The 20,095-nt window shown below is 36.0% G+C and overlaps 1 protein-coding gene across 6 annotated transcripts in view; it reads right to left on the bottom strand.

Annotated features, from left to right (window-relative positions):
* Window positions 1-3,607, bottom strand: part of LOC107679870 (huntingtin-like) — a 49,259-nt gene extending 45,652 nt beyond the window's left edge. For all 6 annotated transcript variants that reach the window (XM_016475578.1, XM_016475580.1, XM_016475579.1 and 3 more), the window contains exons 1-4: window positions 3,209-3,607; window positions 1,522-1,605; window positions 740-860; window positions 397-456 (exon numbers count right to left, since the gene is read on the bottom strand). In XM_016475578.1, the coding sequence (XP_016331064.1) occupies window positions 397-456; window positions 740-860; window positions 1,522-1,605; window positions 3,209-3,306 (363 nt within the window). In that variant the 5' untranslated portion in view covers window positions 3,307-3,607. The remainder of the gene's footprint in view (window positions 1-396; window positions 457-739; window positions 861-1,521; window positions 1,606-3,208) is intronic.
* Between the last annotated feature and the right edge of the window lie 16,488 nt (window positions 3,608-20,095).

The raw sequence follows: 20,095 nt of genomic DNA, 5'->3' as shown, positions 1-20,095 counted from the left end.
TCGCCCTGGAAACAAGCGAGGAGCACCTGGCCATCATCATCACAGGCTGATCGGTCACAGCTGCACCTCATCAGGCGGTGGCTACATAAGCCACGCAAGCCCTGCCATCTAGGAGATTCCTCCATGGCACTAACCACTAACTCGCCCTCTCATTTTTCCCACAGAAAGCAGTGTGTGACCGACCAGCCCCACAGGCACGGACCCCTCACTAGCACCCATCACCCCAATAATCCACCCTCCGGGGTATTGATTGAGATTACTTGTCGTGTGATTCTTCACCCCGTTACAATAGACACACACACATATATCAAATGTAAAAAAAGGGGGGGCAAGACAAATTTTTGTTTCTGGTGAAAATACATCCAAATCGCATAAAGATGATGCAATCTGACTCACCTTTTTAATCTCTTTGTACAGTTCAAGCTGCAGCCTAGGCAAGTTGGAATCCATCAATGCCTGCAGAAATTATATCACAATATTTTATCACTCTAATCATCATTAGTCTCCAAATGAATATATATGAGATGTATAAACTGAACTAGGGCTGCACGATAAATCGCATGCGATATTTAACGCGCATCTTATCAGTGAAGCCGGTTCTGAGGAGTTGATGCTGCTCAATGTGAAAGCCCGCAGGTGATGGAGATTTACCGCTGATTACAGAACCGGCTTTCTGACAAGATGCGCATTAAATATCGCATGCGATTTATCGTGCAGCCATAAACTGAACATGACTTACTTTGATGATTTTGTTGAGGCACTCATCTGCCACCATCCTGACGTCAGACTCCTTGTCGTCGCTGCACAACAAGAACATTTCCATCGCAATTCCGAGAAGTTTCTGGAACTCTGGAGATGTCCTGATAAAGTTACAGTGAAAAGGTCTCAGTGGAATGACATACATTACATACACAGCTGTGACAAAAATACTAATTTGCTAACAAAAATGTAGGCTAAAACTTTCAAATTAGCAGCGGCCCAGATAAAATATGTGCATTATGTATATTATGTCCCAACAAAGGCAATTTGACTTTGCCACTCATTCAGATTATAATAGAAAATAAGGAGACTACACATCTGAGTGTGGTCTGTTCCTCTTTAAATCCAGCTGTTACTATCAGCAAAAAGGATTTCACTACATCTGTATTGTCCCTAAACTTTTGAACAGTAGTGTATATGCTGACCTACAGGTGAAGGACAGCACATTTAGAAAGAGCCAATCAAAAACGTCTGCACAGGCTTTTTAAAAGTTTGCAATAATCTTTAATTTACTGCCATTGTTTTTCCAAACAGATTTATTTTTTGTATTCAAGTGTAGTCAAGCTGAGAGAACTGGACTTTGAGAATTTCAAGCGTGCTGGCACTCACATTAAAATTTGTTAGGCCACTTGAATACCTTCACTGAATTTGCATTGTAAGGGTGAAAAAGCCAGCCTAGCCTCAGCTTCAACAGGCTTTTGTCAATGACTCATAAAACGTGACCAAATCTGATTATCCTTAATCTGATGTGTCAGTCCATACCTCAGCGACTGTGCCACGATGTTTTCACATATCGTCAGGCAATGAGTCACTCTGTCCTTTTTGGTTGTAGCAAGGTCTTTTTTTCTGTAAGAAAAACACAATGTTACTGGGAATGTCATGAAAACAAACATAAAATGAATTTACATTTGATTAAACACATCTCCAACATCTCCAGCAGATATTTTCTTCATAAACATACACAAAGAGCACAAATATGCAACTCAACATGAATAGAAGCAATTGAGTTGTAAATCTGACATTAATCTTTAAAGTCAGTGAGTACATTATGTTGGGCCACAGTAGTCAGCCAGATACTGTTTATTTTCCAATACTGATTACCTAAACCATTAGGTTAATGTAAACTTGCTAACAATGCAGCAATAAAGCTGTTCTTCTGGACCACAGCACATGTAACATCACTGTTCACTCATGGTGATCTACAACAAATCTGAATTTATTTAAACACAACCAAATGACTTCAGCAGATGAGCGTTCAACCTTGAAAAACTAAATATGTAATAGGTAATCTATTACAGTGGTTGACGCATGATCACTTAGAGGCTTGGCAGACAGGTCCCTTAACATCCAAAATAGTACCAAACAGTTTATCTTGGGACATTTTAGAATCAGAATCAGAATGAGCTTTATCGCCAGGTATGTTTTACACATACGAGGAATTTGTTTTAGCTTTTTTTATCCAGAATAATGTCAATCTGTCTCATTAACAGAACATCAATTAATTAATTTTCATGATTTAACATATGCTCAGTGCTGATCGAATGCAAAGTCAACTATTCAAACGCTTCTGGTGTCTTAAATGAGGAAATCGCTTCATTTATTTACACACAATTCCCATCCAATGTCTTTGTAACGTATTTATTTACAGGTACTTATTTACAGTGCATTTATGCTATATATGTTTGAATTTAATTTTCAAACTTTGAAATAAATCAGTGATGATCATTAGAATATCTTTTTCTATTTACTTTTCTCTTTTATTAGAATTATATCACATTATCATTAATACTTCCCAAGAACTGAAATACATATTCAGCTTATAAAAAAGGTACACCAGAAAATTAAAATGGCTTTTGCATTTAGTAAGTATGTAACAGACAAAACTGGGTGATTTCGCCAGATTTTCAGTATGACTGTGGTGACGATTCAATACATGGAGCTGAAAATTGCCTTGAGGCAATCTGTCAGCGTGTATAATCAATTTCTGACACATAACTTTTTGTATCTGATGGTATTGAGTCACGTTGAGTGGCATGCAAGGAAAAACACGTTTTGTGAGAAGATGTAAAAATCAGGAGATGAACAGATTCATAGAAAATAGCTACTTAATTTACACACAAACATTTCCCAGTATGTGTTTTGTTTCAGCAGTCAAGAATTATGGAGTTATTTCTTGCTTTCTTTATACGCAACAGCTTTCTCCTGGGTTTTCTAGGCTGTTTTATCTCGACACTGGCGCAGAATCAAACGAGGCTGTGTGACACTTCTAACGTGTTGAGCGTCATGTGATTTAAGCCCAAGACAACAACAATAACCAGCTTTATACGAGAAAACACACAGCCCTCCCGCATGTGACGACAACATTACTATAGCGACTGTCTCAGGTGATGTCAGCACCCTGATGATGATGATGATGATGAAGAAGCATTAACATGAGCTCAGCACTCACTGTTTCTGGACGAGCTCCTCGGCCGACAGCGGGCCTTGCTGCTGCTGGAATGATTTGAGCGACTCAAACGCCTTCATCAGCTTCTCCATGGTGGCCATTTGATCAGAAGCACTGGTCTAGATGGAGTCTGACTGGAGAGCTGGTAATATTTACCAACTCAACTGTACAGCCAATGTAAGAGCTCTGCTGTTGTGCAGAACGCCGAAGGGAAACTGAAGCTGTCGTCGTGGTCGGACACCGCTTACAGTGGGCAAAACCCCCTCAAATCCGATCTAATTTCCACACACCATCCGATTATGACCGATATTCAAACCAAATAATCAGAAGGTAGTTGAAAACATGTCCAGTTCTGAAAGCCATCTTAAAGCAGAGTTAGGGGAGCAACGGTTCTGCTGTATTTCCGGGTTAATAAAACTCCTGTCAAAATTAAAGTCCTCGTTGTCATCATTAAAATCTATCTACGACGACGTTTATATCTGTAGGGAGTTTGAGTGACATGAATTTTGATTCCAATACAAGACTATCGCCGGATCAATTACTAATGTAAGATCCGACTTGCCTTCAATCACTGCTGTATGCAAAATGTATGTAAAATGGAAAATGAACAAACTTTACACACTTAGTTCTTTGTCTTTTTATCTTTTCATGAAAAAGTTTTAAAAGCAAAAACAAAGATTTGTTATTATTGTTTGGATGTAAAGCATAAAAACATATAGGCTAATGTAGAACAAATGTTTGCAATCAGTGGCGTACAAAAAAAATTGCCCCCCCCCCCCAAACGTTATTGGCTCCAACTCGGTTAACTTAGGCCTATTGTTGATTTTTCTGAAGTGATCAACGTTACGTGTATTGACGAGCTGTTTTATTTACTGTATAAATGCTTGGAAATAATATTTAACGTTTTCAAGTCCATTCATCATTTGTAGCACGCAAGCCACCCAATAATCGCAATAAGCTTTGTGCTTTGTTAGACTAATTATATTAAAACACAAAGTGTCAGCCTTCTGTCAACTATAATAAAATACTACAAACAGTAAATGTGTTTTTACGCTTCTAAATTTGTAGTGCAATTATATTTTCCTCTTTAATATTTGCAGCATGAAATAAACATGAATAAATATTTGAATGCATGTTGAAAAAAATCAGAACAATTTAATACAAACGAATGTTTCATGAAATCCATCAATTAGAGTTTCAAAAAACGTCAATAAGCCTACCTTTTGTAGCTGTTTTTTATGTTAAATGTGAAGAATGACAGGTTGGATGCCACAGACTTTTTATTTTATCTTATTTTATTCATTTATTTTATTTATTTATTTATTTATTTATTTGACGGAGTAGGCTTTAGGTGGAATTCTCACACTAACTTCACGCAATATGCCTATAACCTGATTTTATTATCGTAATTTTGACTTTATTCTTAAAATATTATGACGTTATGATCTTATTTTTCAACATGGTACTAAAATGCCGCTGTAGGCTATTTGTACTGCATGCAAACACAATCTTGGCACAGAAGCCCAAAAAACAAAAACAAACAATCAATAAATAAATAAATAAAATACTAAGGAGATATTTGAATTATTTATTAATGAACTAGTATTTTCTGAGTCAGTGTCACAAGATGAAGTTGACCATCCTGACTGCCATCTCCTCAGGATGCGCGCCTTTAGAGAGAAATAGGCTACATCTTTATGGATTAGCCTACATAATGAAAGAGTTTTTGTTTTCTATTTGAATTATTTTGTTTCAAATTATTTAAAGCATTCTATTAGATATATTTACCATGTCTGTGAGGAGGCAAGTATTCGCTGAGTTTCGGTTCATCATTGTGAAGCGCTCCTGCTCAAGACCAAGACGACAGAAAGCGCGTCCTGTTTGTTTTCCTTAATTATTTTACAAAAGCACTGGTTTTTGTTGATATTCTTTATGAGTGCACACAAATAAAAGTAGACCCTTTACAATTCCGAATGATGTATTACTCTTACATTTATGAGCAAAAATGTCAGCATATGTTAAGTTTCCACAGAAAAAAAAAGCAAGTGATTGCGCAGGTGCCCATGTCCTGCAAAGCGCGCTTCAGCCTCCACTCTCCGCACAAACGATTGTAGGCTATATGCGTCTGACAGCACACATTTATCTAGGTTAATTTTTTAAAATTAATATTGTGAATTGCATGAAATGTTTTATGTCTATAGATTTTATTTTAGGCAAGTCATGCTGATTTGAGAAGGCTAAATTGATCAAACATATAGCCTATGCTCAACTCAGTCCGCCGCTGGCCGCTTTGTCGTTACTTAAAAAAAAAAAAAACTTGAATTTAACAAACATAAAATGTTCCAAAGATATTTCTAAATTAATTAATAAAGAAACGAAAAGAAATATAACCACTTTGCCATTAAAAACCAAAACTGTAATAGCTTATTTGCTGCAACAGCAGCTGTGTAAAGGGGAAGAAAGACATGGGCTCATGTCAGACTCAGGCCGGGAATATTCTGATAAACTGGCGGAAGGGCCGGGCCCGTGCAGGGCTCTATTAATTCCCTCGTTTCAATTAAAGTTTCCCCCTCGGCTCGGCGGGCCCACTATACGCCCGGGCCCATATGCACCTGCATACCCTGCATACAAGACGCTACGCCCCTGTTTGCAATTATCCACCATCTTTGAAAACTGTATTCTGTCCTTAGAAGGGCTAGACAGCAGACTGAGTCTGAATTAGGGTTCAAAATTCAAGAATCAAATATAATAGAGATCGTTTCTAATGTGTAATTTTGCAGGTGTGATGTTACAATTCGTGAATACTTCTTTATTCATTAATAAAATCAGACAAAAATCCCTTACAAAAACATTCAAATTATTTTAAATAGGCTAAACAACACGTGATTTTGAATGTTGTCTCAATTAACTACATATATGTCAGATTAAGAAGAGGTATAGTAATTTATCATATAGTACACAATTTCTCTCTTGACTTTCAGATATTATATTTTTCTACTGATTTTTTAACTATTTCTCTGTCACAAATAGTGGAAAAAGGCATGTATAATGCTTTCATGGCTTAAAAATAAGCATTTAATATTCATATTCACATATGTAATGTTTTTTTTCTTCACATGAAAAGTCGTTCCAGTTTTCTTGGCTTGGTCGGCCAGTTAACATCTCTGCACAATCTTCAATTCCATTTACATCATTGGGTTCTCCTGCTGCCCAGTACCTGAACATAACAGTTTTAATTAGAAGAAAGCTCTGTAAACTTTGTAAAACATTGAGTTTCCATATATTTTTAGAATTTTTACTTGGAGAAAAAAAACTAATATACGTCAGATCTCACTCTTTGATTACTTCATTGCTGTCCACCCATTTCCACACTTCTTCAGTAACATTTACAGAAAGGCCAATCCATACATCATTTGGAAATTAGATATAAATTCCTGTTGCAACCCATATGTAAAGAAATGGTTAGCACCTAGGTGGGCAAAATTATTTGAAACCAGTGATAATGGTACATATTGTATGTTTACAGGCACAGATATCTGAGATACCATCAGGTTTCATTAACTCTGTATTAGTGAAACAAAGGCTTGTCTCTTTTTGCACTCTCACTCACCTGTTCCTCTGCACTATTTATGATCACAAGATAAGCTCCTTTCACAGCACAGCTGTGTCTGCTCTCATTCCACGTCAACATCGTAGCAGAGACACAATAAATATGAGAGGAAAAGTTGCTCCTTCCTGTCATGCACCCTTAAAAGAATATAGTTGTAAAAAATGACTGTGCCACAGAGCAGTGTATGTACAAATACGTAATGCTGGGGTGAAACAAACTACAATATTTAGACAATATTTACCTACCAATAAGTAGTAGCTTTTCTAAGGTCTGAACTTTTTTAATTTGGATTTGCTCACTAGCCTGCAGCTGATCTCTCTCTATAGTCAGATTGTAGTAACGTCTGTTCAGATAGTCCTGATCATCCATACACTGGTCATAGTCAGTCTTGAACTGGACAGTGTCTGTTCTGTACTTGAATGCTAGAGCTATGAGACCAGCCAGCAGAATACCAAACAGCAAAGCTAGGCACACAACCACCACTTTGCAGAACTTTGAAGAACCTAAAGGAATAAGAAAACACAGGCTAGTCTACATGTATAACATTATCATTAAAATGTACTATATTTTGCCTACCTGATTCCTGAGGCTCAGTCTGGTTGATTTGAGACTTTGGAGTTCTAGCAGTGAATTCTTGATTGTATGTAGCCACAGATGTGCTGCTGCAGTCGACTGTGTTCGCTCTGTTCATTTCTGTATCTTTCCTACTGAAACTGATTTCAGTTTCAATCCTACCTGTGTGAAAAGCAGCCTGCAGTTTGAAACTTCATGGCTATTTGGTTAGCTAAATGCTGTATGCATCTGATTAGCTGTATGTTAACATTAAAACATTTAAAATGGCAGAAATGTGTACAGGTGCATCTCAATAAATTAGAATGTCGTGGAAAAGTTCATTTATTTCAGTAATTCAACTCAAATTGTGAAACTCGTGTATTAAATAAATTCAATGCACACAGACTGAAGTAGTTTAAGTCTTTGGTTCTTTTAATTGTGATGATTTTGGCTCACATTTAACAAAATGTTAAATCTCAACAAATTAGAATATGGTGACATGCCAATCAGCTAATCAACTCAACACAATTTGAGTTGAATTACTGAAATAAATGAACTTTTCCATGACATTCTAATTTATTGAGATGCATCTGTACATAACAAATGTACAACACGCAGAAATGATCAGTGATAATGGCTACTTAAAACTACTTGTCTACAGTTTTGGTTGCTCTGTCTTGATTTCACATTAAAACAAATGGTAAACTCACTAAATTGTACTACATTAGACCAATATAATAATTAACTGATAAACAAATCAGATATACTCACTGTGTGATCTTCAGGCTGGTGTTGCAATGCTATATGCTGGACACTTTCTTTATAGGACACCTAAATCTACTATAAAATTCTCTTTACTTCCTCCTCGCAGGAATAAATTAGTAACTGTGGTAACTGGGTTTTGTTTTCTTTCACACTAAACTAAAACAATGTTTTATGAAATGTTTAATTGGCTGTATCCATTAATGCATAGATACCAAATTAGAAACTGTTGCTGAGTACTGCAATATAAATGGCAAGCTGTTTAAATTTTATGTTGGTAGAGCCTTTATTAGTTACAAGTGTCACAACAGTGACTACTTATTAAATGCGGTAGACCAGCAATACGCAATCAACGGCTAATATCAAAATAACTTTACTTATTGCCAGTGAAGTGGATATATTTGAAATATTGCTGCTTTTGATGAACACAATGAAGCTTGTTTTTGTTGTTATTGGAAAACATTTATCATGACCTTCACAATTAAATGTTGTTTATTTATCATTGTTTTCAATATATGCATTTTACAGTGCTCAGAAGTAAATCCATTGTTAGTGTTGTTTCACACAGAAAAGATTATTTTGTGCCAAATGTTATGCTGACAACATTACGTTCTGCAAAAAAAGAAAGATTACAATTGCAAACTGATCAATGTACATTTTGATTAACTCTAACAGCAAGAAGATATTCATTGCAGACATTTGCACTCTCAAATACTGTTCCATCCCAATGCAATGCCTCTCTGCTTCTTAAAAATCAGAAACGAAATAAACATTAATGCTTCAATAAATATTTATTTCAGTTTTCTTATTTTCCTTTTATTTGGTCTCTAAGCTTTGAAAAGCACATCATTTCTTTGATTTGGCCTTCATTATACATCCTGACTAGTGGAGAAATTAATACAGCAGTCAAACTAAATGACAGAAGCAATGGAAATGCATTGCAAATGTATGTATGCTTACTCATTTTAGCTATGCGCATAAAATAAGCTACTACGTGAGGAAAATAACAAATCAGGATAGATGCTAAACTATGAGAGATTATTTTGAAGGCCTTCCTTTTCTGCTGGTTCTCATCATCTCTGCCTCTGTCAGTTTTATTGTGTCTGTCTTTTCTTGTCATCTCTACATTTGTTCGTTCACCTGGTCCTGGACGCTTCAGAGCATAAAGGACTGAAGCACAACAAAACGAGATTATTGTCACTGCAATGCAAAAAACCAAAAAGAATACATGATCTGGGAAATATTCTATTCCGATAAAAAGGAGCCTCACACTGTTGCCCACTGCAATTAGCCAAGCTGCTGCTGCCGATGCAATCCTGTACTGGATGCCCTTATATCTCAGGAATATTACTGGATGAATCACTGCCAGGTAATGTTCCATGCACATGCACATCTGGAGAAGAGGTCTAACTGTCCAGTTGAGACCAATGAAAAAGGCAACCAAACGATCACCTGTCACAGTGGGATAGTTGGTAATAAATGAGTCTATAATGCTATGGATGCAAAAAAACAGCTCCACTATATTGATATTCAATGGAAAGACTGAGTTTGGTTTGATGTTCCCATGAATAAGCACCCAGAGGGTCCAGCAATGGATTGGCGTTCCCACAATGGCCAACAGTACTAAAGTAACAAAAATGACAAGGCTGCCAAAGTGTCCCTTGCAAATACAGACCCATATCACAGACTCGTCGAATACAGAGAGTGTATCATTGATTTGGAAGGATGAATTGCACATGGTTGTACAGAGCTGTGGAAAATAGAAACAAATGAGTCTGAACAAGTCTGCAGAAAGCATGTTATATAATAGTAAAACTAAATTGAGAAATCATTGCAAGAATTGTCATACCTGAAATTATGGCAAAATATACAGTAAAATTCTTTCAAGAAGTGTTTCCAGCAGTGAAAAAGTAACAAAAGTGCCTCATCCACCATGTTTCATCCATTTATATGGAACTATAAATGTACCTGCCCGCTCCTATTTTGTTTGCATATTGTCACAGTTTTCTAACTTATGTCATTGGATATGAATATCAACAACTGGAAAAGAACAATACTTATTCGTGGTAATCATAATCTATATGCCTGTAAGGCATTTACTTCAACGTCTTGCTATATATTCTTTATTTTTGTGATCTACTTTTTATGCAAAATGTATCAAGTTAGTTATATGCAATTGGCAAAACCTTAAAGAGGTCATATGATGTTGCTAAAAAGAACATTATTTTGTACGGCATCTTCACGACATGGCGGCGGCAACAACAATACTACAGTGAGGATAAAAGTTACGCCTTCTTTCTTTGCGTGAACATTTGGGCGGTGTTATGTAAATCTTCCCACATTGTGACGTAGACATGTGGGGGCGTGTTTAAACGAGGCTTTTTAGGAGGGCTTGGACCAGTCTTAACTTTTATAAAGAATATCTCTTTGGGTTTGAGACTTTAGTCTTTGCAGCTTTAGGGATCTTATCTATTTACGAACAGCTTGTAAGGAAAACTTGAAATCGCATCATATGACCCCTTTAAAGATATGAAAATATATATAAATTACTATTAAATTATTAAATTGAAAAATGATATAAAATTACATTTGAAAATTCAATAATCACAAAAGGCCTATTTGCTAAGTGATTTGCCATCTATGCAAAAACAGAAGATTTCAAAAGCGCATCCAATAAGTTTATCCTAAGCCTCTATTTTAATGTGAGAGTCAATGCAGATAACATGAACAATCTTACAGAGAAACTCACAAACAGGTGAATGAGGAGAAACACAAGGGAAGATGGAAGTCCATAGAAGTATACAAATGGATAGAGATTGCTGGAGAGGAAAGCAGGTAATAGGTTAGGTAATAGGGTAAGTGATAGTATTAGTGCCTTCAGGTAAGTGATAGTATTAGTTTGTATGATGAAAAGTGAAATATATTTTTTAAATCTGTCCCTGGCTAATTTAAACTCCAGGCCAACTCCTTTACATGTCCCCTAGTGCTTCTGTTAACTTTGAGACTTGGATTCAATTAGCTCAATTTAGTCAAATCTTTTTTTTTTTTTTGTAACATTCAGAAATACAAGTTGATCACTCTCTCTTTATGTGACAAATGTCATGAATTTTCCTCTTAAAATGAAAATAAGGGTTACAGAAGCAACAGAAAATACCTCATGCAACATGTTTCATATGTTTGTCAGAAAATATAAATGCTTCTGTATCCACTCATAATGTGTTTGAGGACTGCTCCTATTGTTTTAGCTCATGTCGTTAATGTGTGTTTATGAGTGATAGTTTCAATAGTATATGAAATGGTCCAAACAAATTTTGGTGCAGCATTTGAATAGAAAATTCTGACCTTAGAATGTTATTGTAGACAGGCATGTTTTAACACCAACTTTCAGTAGCAATAGAGTTTTGCATGTTTTCGCCAGGTGTTTCGCCAGGTGAACATCTAAAAGCAACATATCATTAGGTCTCTTTAACATAAAATGCTAAGATTTGCAGAGCAGCCTTACTGATTCAATAGGGAAAAAATAAATACAGTGTTGATAGCAAAATGTGCCATTAATTTCAGCTATTGACTTTTTTTCTTTATTGATATATTTGTTGGTTGCTTTCATTAAAACGTTCAAACTAAATCTAAATTCAAGTCTCTGTATGGGTTTTGTTATATTTTCCGTTTGTTTTAATTCATCAAATGCATAGTAATTACACACAATTTTCCAATGTAAAAGGAGAATGGTATAATATCTTTTAACAAAACTAGTTATTTTATTAAGATGCACAAAAGACACATACCAATTATGTCAAAAGATTGTAATTATGAGTTGAGCACACACAGAGAGATATTACACTATTACACTCTATGTCATATCCCTTTTACGAAATCTAAAATGAAATAATCCTTAAACCTCTGTTAGATTTTCAGTTTCCTTTAATTGGTCTTCTAAGCGTAAATTTACATTTTTAAAAATGTACTAAAAAAACTGGAGGTGAGGAAAGTAGGCCCGCTGTGCAACATGCCGTCTTGCAGCTGACGCAACAGCACAGCATGTCTGAATCTGTACCCCCAATGCAGCAGTCTCTGACCAGAGTGACCACTACCTTCACACTCCCTTCAATTATAGTCCTCTTGCATACAGACACTAACATTATCAAAACTATCCCCGTTCACATGGATCCGTGAAAACAACTAAAAATGCTGTATTTTGCATGCCAGACCAGTAGTTGGCGATGTCACGAAGACACTACGTGTCTGTGCACACATAAAGACTGAGTGTATGCGCATAACGTCACAATTTTCACAAATGTTTGTAGTTTACACAGAGACATTAATGGTATCGTTTTCAAAACCTTGTACTTTGAAACCCGTTTTCAAAGGTTTGCATTTTCAGCCATCCAAGACGCTTTTCTCGTGTAAATGAATGTCCGAAACACATGAAAAGTTTTCCATTTTTAGTTGAAAACATTGTCGAGTAAATATCCCCTGAGCTTTGAAAAGCACATGATGTGTTTCAGATGGCCTTCATTATACATCCTGATTAGTGGTGAAATTAATACAGTAATTACAGTGATACACAGAATAGGTGGGACAACTTCACATAAAAATATGTGTGTATGGACTATATCAGCTATGCACATGAAATAAGTCACTACTAGAGGAAAATAACAAACTAGGATAGACACTAAAATATGAGAGATGATTCTGAAGGCCTTCCTTTTCTGCTGGTTCTCAACAGCTCTGCCTCTGTCAGTTTTGTTGCTTCTGTCTTTTTCTGTCATTTCTGCATTATTTCGATGTCCTGGTCCTGGGCGCACCAGGGCACAAAGGACAGAGACAGAGCAAAAAGAGGTTGTTATCACCGCAATGCAAAAAACTAAAAAGTATACATGATCTCGAAAAAAGTTCATCTTGATAGCAACAAGCCTCAAGCTGTTGCCCACTGCAATTAGCCAAGCTGCTGCTGCCGATGCAATCCTGTACTGGATGGCCTTAAATCTCAGGAATGTTACTGGATGAATCACTGCCAAATATTGTTCAATGCACATGCACATCTGGAGAAGAGGTCTGAAAGTCCAGCTGAGACCAATGAGAAAGTTAGATAAGTTGTAACTCACTGTTGTTGAATATTTGAAATCGATGAAGTCTGCAATGCACTGGATGCAAAAAATCAGCTCCAGTATAATGATGTTCAGAGGAAACACCATGTTTGGTTTAAAGTTCCCGCGGAGAAACACCCAGAGAGACCAGCAATGGATCGGCATTCCCACAATGAAGCACAGTACTGAAGTGAAAACAAAGACAACAGGGCCAAAATGTTCCTGACACCTGCAGAACCAACTTACATCCTCACCGATAAATAAGATTGAATTGTTGATTATGAATGAAGAATTGCACATGGTTGTACAGAACTGGGGAAACAGAAAAGAATGAGATTGTTATAAACTTTTATGAGCAGCAAATGTCAGTTTAAATTTTCAGCACTTAATATACTGCAGTAACACTGGACAGAAGGACATACTTCTGGATCAAATCTTATAATAAATCTATCACTATGTGTGTAATTTTACTCCTAAATACAGTAACTTGATTAAAGGGATTGTCATACCTGGATTGATGGTACTGCCTGCAAAGTAAGAATTGATACATCTGATGCCAGCAGCAACAAGCCACCAAAAGCACCTCATTCACTTTGCTTCATCTGTTCATAGGGAACTATAAATATACCTGTGCTCACTCTTGTTTTGTTTGCATACAGTATAGGTTCACACGGTCAGTGTTTGGGATTGACAACCACGATTACTTATAGGTGTGAGTCTTGAAAGTGTCCTGTTTACACAGCAGCTTACAATATAGAGGCTCAAAAACTGTCTGTATGAATGTGTAATAGAGTCAACCCATAATCTGTTTGTGACTATCACCTATAACCATAACGACAGTGACTAAAGTAAATATCAAAGATGGCGACGTCCAAAACTGCACATGGACTTTGATGTCATATTGGACATGACAAAAGTTCAGCTGAGGCACTATTTTACAAATCATACCTTAAAGGGAGAATTCACCCAACAATGGAAATTCTGTCATTAATTACTCACCCTCATGTTGTTCCAAATCTGTAAGACCTTCGTTCGCATTAGGAACACAAATTAAGATATTTTTGATAAAATCCGAGAGCTTTCTGATCCTGCATAGACAGCGAGGTTACTACCACGGTCAAGGCCCAGGAAGGCAGTAAGGACATCGTAAGGTAGGGCTTTGCCAAAAATATGGTTCTAGCCTTGGCCTCTATATTGTAAGCTGCTGTGTGAACGACATTTTGAGACTCACACCTATTAGTAAATGGGGTTGTGAATCCCAAACACTGATAGTGTGAACACAACCATAGATTGTGTTTTTTTCACTCCCCCAAGTAACAGAACTTTGAATGCAAATTAAAGACTCAAGGATTGACAACCGTATTTTTGAATTGACAACCAACATTTACTTACAGATATGAGTCTCGAAATGCTAGCACTGTGCTATTTGAGTGCTGTGGCACTCAAATAGTGCCACAGCAGCTTACAGTAGCGTCATGAATACTGTCTATATGGACATGCAATGGAAACAAGCCCATATTCTCTTACCAGTACCTATAGTGACAGTGACCGAAGTAATATCAAAGATGGCAAAGTCCATAAAAATGAAAAGCCTCATCACTTTTAACATGACAGGAGTCTGCAAGTTCATCTGTCAAATCTTCATTAACCAACTAATCAGCTTTTTTTATTTGGGTGGAGAGTGGAGCATTTTGCAAATAGAACACAAAACTGATGGAGTTCCCGTGGAGAAGAACAGTGACTGGATCTTAACACCTTCAAATGACACACAGCTCATATTTGTTAGGTTGTAATATTTGCTGTACGTTATTAAAACCACATATGAAAACCTGCAACACGCGCATTTGTGCAAACCAGAGCGGCTCTCTTGCATTGTATAACGTGATAGACAACTAGTTTGGTAATAAAATGTGGTTGTTACTCCCTTAATTAAGCATACCGCGTGTAACCATAAGGACTCATATACAGATCCACTGTGTGAAGGTGGCCAGGACATTATCAGGACTTTCAATTTGCTACCATTATCTGGATCAGCTGTGATTTAATTCCGCTATGTGACAACATGACCCAGTTTTGAGTCAAAAATGGGCAAAAATGTTAGGTGACAGTTTTAGAAACTTATCACATTCTTTAGATAAATACATAGGCTCACTAACTAACATCAGTCGAGAAGGATTTTCTATAAAGTGCATAGAACTATGAAAGTCAAACGACAAAAGAATCTCATCCACTATGCTACCTACATCTGTTCATCTGGATCTGTGCTGCTCACTCATATTGTGTTTGCATAGTGTTGTACCTGTTGTTTTAGTTCATTTCATTTATGTGTGCGCAGCATATTTATGAGCTGGTTCAAACAAATCTTATAAGAATGCTTTTATTTATATAAAATATGCTTATATAAAAAATGCTTGCACTAGTCTTGTTGATGGTCTTTGTAGACACACATTGAAACTCATTCAGTATACAAGCGCCCATATTTGTGCATAAAACCTTTTTTTCACACAAAAGGTTTTCAATGACAATCACATTAAAATCAAATTTAGAAAGAAAAAAGAAATCAATGAAATCACCCAGGAATTTACAAGCTTCTAGTGGCCTGAAAACATGTTCATGCAAATTGTTTAGTATATTTTACAAGAACATTGAAAAACTAATTTACTTACACAAGTATTTTGAATTAAAAAAAAACATTTGTTTCATAGTTTACTTAAGTTTATAACTGGTTCAACATTATAAAATCATGTTTCATAACCACAGTCCCCTGTCTCACATAGTGACCTATTATTTGCGTTGCTCGCAGTTGTTTGTGCTATTTAATTTCACTGGATGTTGGCAGGGTATGGCAGACATCAAAAAAGTTCCCAGACTGTTGCTATTAAAAAAGCCATTTATTTCCAAACTTTCAAAACTCTTTAACTAACTATTTACAGATCTCTGTGTTAAATGCTATATGAATAAATAACAAAGTGATTAAACTTATCGTCAATTTGCAACAACATGGGTAAATTCTTTTGTCAAAACACTGGATATTTTATACAAATAATCAAATGCTTCTGGACTATTTGTAGGTAAGTGGCTGCTTAGAGCCTCCGAGCCACCAGAGGCCCACAAACAGGGTCTGTTTTGATTAATTTATTAGTGACATGCCAGCACTTGCTCAAAGGGTTTTCTGTCATCATGGAGTACACATTTAAGCAAGGAGTGGAAAGATGTGGGTTCCAATCAGGGTTTAACTTAGGACCTCCATATGCTCAGAAACAGCCCCAAAACATAATGAAAAAAATAGTAAAAGTATGGTGAGCGTGATTTCACCAAGTACAACATGTTCCCGGATCAACATCCTTGTTGATCCTGGAACAACATTCCAGTCAACCAATCAGAATTGATATATAACTTTTCAGGAAATGTCAGTTTTAGGCTTACAATCAGGATTAGGTGCTGCCACACCCTTGTTAATCAGCTATCATTTCCCTCTGATTTTAGGAATAAATTATGGGTAAGGTTAGGTTTAGGGGTGGGGATTGGGTTAAGTCTGTATTTTTGGATAGTAATGTTAGTCCAGGATCAACAAAAGATGTTGATCCAGGAACATGTCTTACTTGACAAAATCACGGCGACCTAAAAGTATAGTGTATTATCATATTTAACATTTTCTATATAATAAATGCTGTACACTTTGACTCAGATTTGCACAAATCAGTCTCATGCAAATGATTGAATAAAATATCTCTATTACTATTGTCACGGTTGCCTCCTGTGGCAAAACGAAGAGACGTGGGATAAACTCAAAGTAATTTAATCATCCAAGACGGGGTAAACCAAGGCAGGCAGGGACACACAGGAAACACAACATCAACATTCAACACCGGACACTAGACTGGAAACAACGCAGGGCTTAAGTAATAGGGAGTCAACTAGATAATTAAACAAACACAGGTGGAGACTAATGAACTAATAATGAAACAATGAGGACAGGAACAGGAACATAACCAAATATGGGCATAAGGAAACACATGGGGAGCAAAACACACACAAAACGCAGAACAGAGTCTGACAACTATTTTGTCCGAGCTAATGTCGCATCTCTTATAAGAAATCTAAAAACCTAATCATCTTTTAAGCTCCAATTTCCTTGACTTTGTCTTATTTTCCTTTTATTTGTTCTTTAAAAAGCACATTATGTGCTTCAGGTGGCCTTCGCTATACATCCTGACTAATGGCAAAAATAATACAGCAGTTATAGTGAAGGATAGAGTTAGTGGAACAACTTCACATAAATATACATACCTACTGATTTTAGCTATATTCATAAAGTAAATTACAACCAGAGGGATGTAACAAATCAGAATAGATGCTAAAATATGAGAAATGATTCTGAAGGCCTTCCTTTTCGGCTGGTTCTCAACAGCTCTGCCTCTGTCAGTTTTATTGTTTCTGTCTTTCTCTGTCATCTCTACGTTCTTGCGATCTCCTGGTCCTGGACGCTTCAGGGCGTGAAGGACAGAGGCACAGCAAAAAGAAGTTATTATCACTGCAATGCAAAAAACTAAAAAGAATATGTGATCTTTAAAATAGTTCACCCCACTGAAAATGAACCTCAAGCTGTTGCCCAAAGCAATCAGCCAAGCTGCTGCTACCAATGCAATCCTGTACTGGATGCCCTTGTATCTCAGGAATGTTACTGGGTGAATCACTGCCAGATATTGCTCAATACACATGCAGATCTGGAGAAGAGGTCTGACAGTCCAACTAAAACCAATGAGAACATTAGCTAAACGGTCACCCTCCACAGAAGGAAAACTGATAACAATTATGTCTATAATGCATTGAATACAAAAAAACAGCTCCAGTATAGTGATGTTCAGTGGAAACACCAAGTTGGATTTAAGGTTCCCATGGAGAAACACCCAGAGAGACCAGCAATGGATCGGCGTTCCCACGATGAAGCACAGTATTGAAGTAAAAAAAGTGGCAATAGGGCCAAAATGTCCCTCACACATGCAGAACCAGTTGACTGATTCATCAAATATGAAAGTTGTATTGTTGATGGATGAATTGCACATCCTGGAAAAACAGAAATGGGTCAGTGTGCTGGCAAAATAACATTTTCATTAAATTCCATTTTATACTAACTTTAAAACCAATTTTTAAAAGCATTTTATTTAGTAGTAAGACATAGAAAAATTGATTTCTGGATCCTGTTTGCCACTATTAATTTAATCCGTAAACCTAACGTATGAATTAAAATGATTGAAAGAAATGTCATACCTGGATTGATGTTGCGTCATGCAAAATATACTGAAGAACTGTTTTTGATCCCAAGAGTAAAAAAGCCACCAAAAGTGCCTTTGTTTCAAACTGTGTAAAAAATCAAGCTAAAAATGCACCTCATCTGCCATGTTTCATCTGTCAGTAGGGAATTCTAAACGTGTGTGTGTGTGTGTCTACTCCCAGTTTGTTTCACATATGTGTGCCTCTGTTTTTCATGTCATAAATCAATATATAGGAGGGTTTTCTGCAACAGAATGCCATAGGATGTTCCAAGCAAATCTTGATATAATATCTGAATAGAATATACATTCTATATACCATATTCCATATACATGTATATACATACATTACAGTTGCTAAGTTCACATACAGTCAAATAGACTCAGTTCTATCTTTATTTATTTTATAGTTTGTTTTATAAAGTTACGATACAATTTGCAATGTGGAGAAAATAAAGAATAGGGATGAATGCTATGGATTTCAAAATAAATAAATAATCTTATTCACAAATACACACACACACTCAAGAGATACAAAAAAAAACGCACACACACAAATAAAAAAAAAGGGATGTAGCCAATGGACATGGTCTGACCTGTTAGCAACTGATGGTATTTCCAAGAAAAGTGTCTACTCATGTTATGTTTGCATAGAATTGTCCCTGTTGTTTTAGCTCATGGCATCAGTATGTTCTTAATCATAATGTTTTTTTTTTCTTCTTTTTTGAACAGCTTATTTATGGGTTGGTCCAAACAAATTGTGGTGCAATATTTGAATAGAAAATCAGTATTTGTGTTTATAAAAACACCTGTATTATAGACAGACATTTTGATTTTGTTTTTAGTTTTTACATATCATAAATGATCTCTTCATGGACAATTTTACAAGAACACTGTAGTGATAAAACACTGTAATGATAAAATGTTATATTTTAATGGTTCCTTACATTAAAAGTTCATTAAAAAGCTCTTGGTTTTATTTTCATATGCTTGTTTCTCTGGCTTAGTTTCAATAGATTTTATATGCCTCTTAAAAATCTGCACATTAATTGCACAAAATCTGCACAAAAACAACACATTAATTGTTTCAATTTTTTGTGCCAAAAACCTTTGTGTGTGTTTGTGTGCGTGTGTGTGTGTGTGTGTGAATTAATTGCCTAGTGAAAACTATGAATATATTTTCAAAATCAAAAAAAAAAAAAAACAAGCGTAAATTTATTTCTCAAAGCAACTGATATATCCAAATAATCATAACACACATAATAAAAATGATAGTGCTGTATTATAGTGGCAACATCATGCTATGTAATAAATTTAATCTTAATTTATATTTGCACAAGTCACATATAAATGATTCAATCAAATTTTGACTCCCATGTACTAATGTCACATCTCTTTTAAAATTCAATATTCCTTTCATTTGAAAACATTTGAAAACCACAGTATGTGTTTCAGATGGCCTTCACTGTACAATCCGACTAGCGTTGAAATTAACAGAGTAATTGGAGTGACTGACAGAATCAGTGGAATAGCTTCACATATAAGAAGGTTCACTGATATTAGATATGCGTACAAAATAAGTTACTACTAGAGGCAAGTAACAAAT

This window comes from Sinocyclocheilus anshuiensis, unplaced genomic scaffold (genome assembly GCF_001515605.1).
Source record: "Sinocyclocheilus anshuiensis isolate Anshui unplaced genomic scaffold, SAMN03320099.WGS_v1.1 scaffold788, whole genome shotgun sequence".
In the NCBI taxonomy this organism is placed as follows: domain Eukaryota; kingdom Metazoa; phylum Chordata; class Actinopteri; order Cypriniformes; family Cyprinidae; genus Sinocyclocheilus; species Sinocyclocheilus anshuiensis.
Note: the sequence above shows the minus strand (reverse complement) of the source record. Positions and strands in the feature narration are given on the sequence as shown.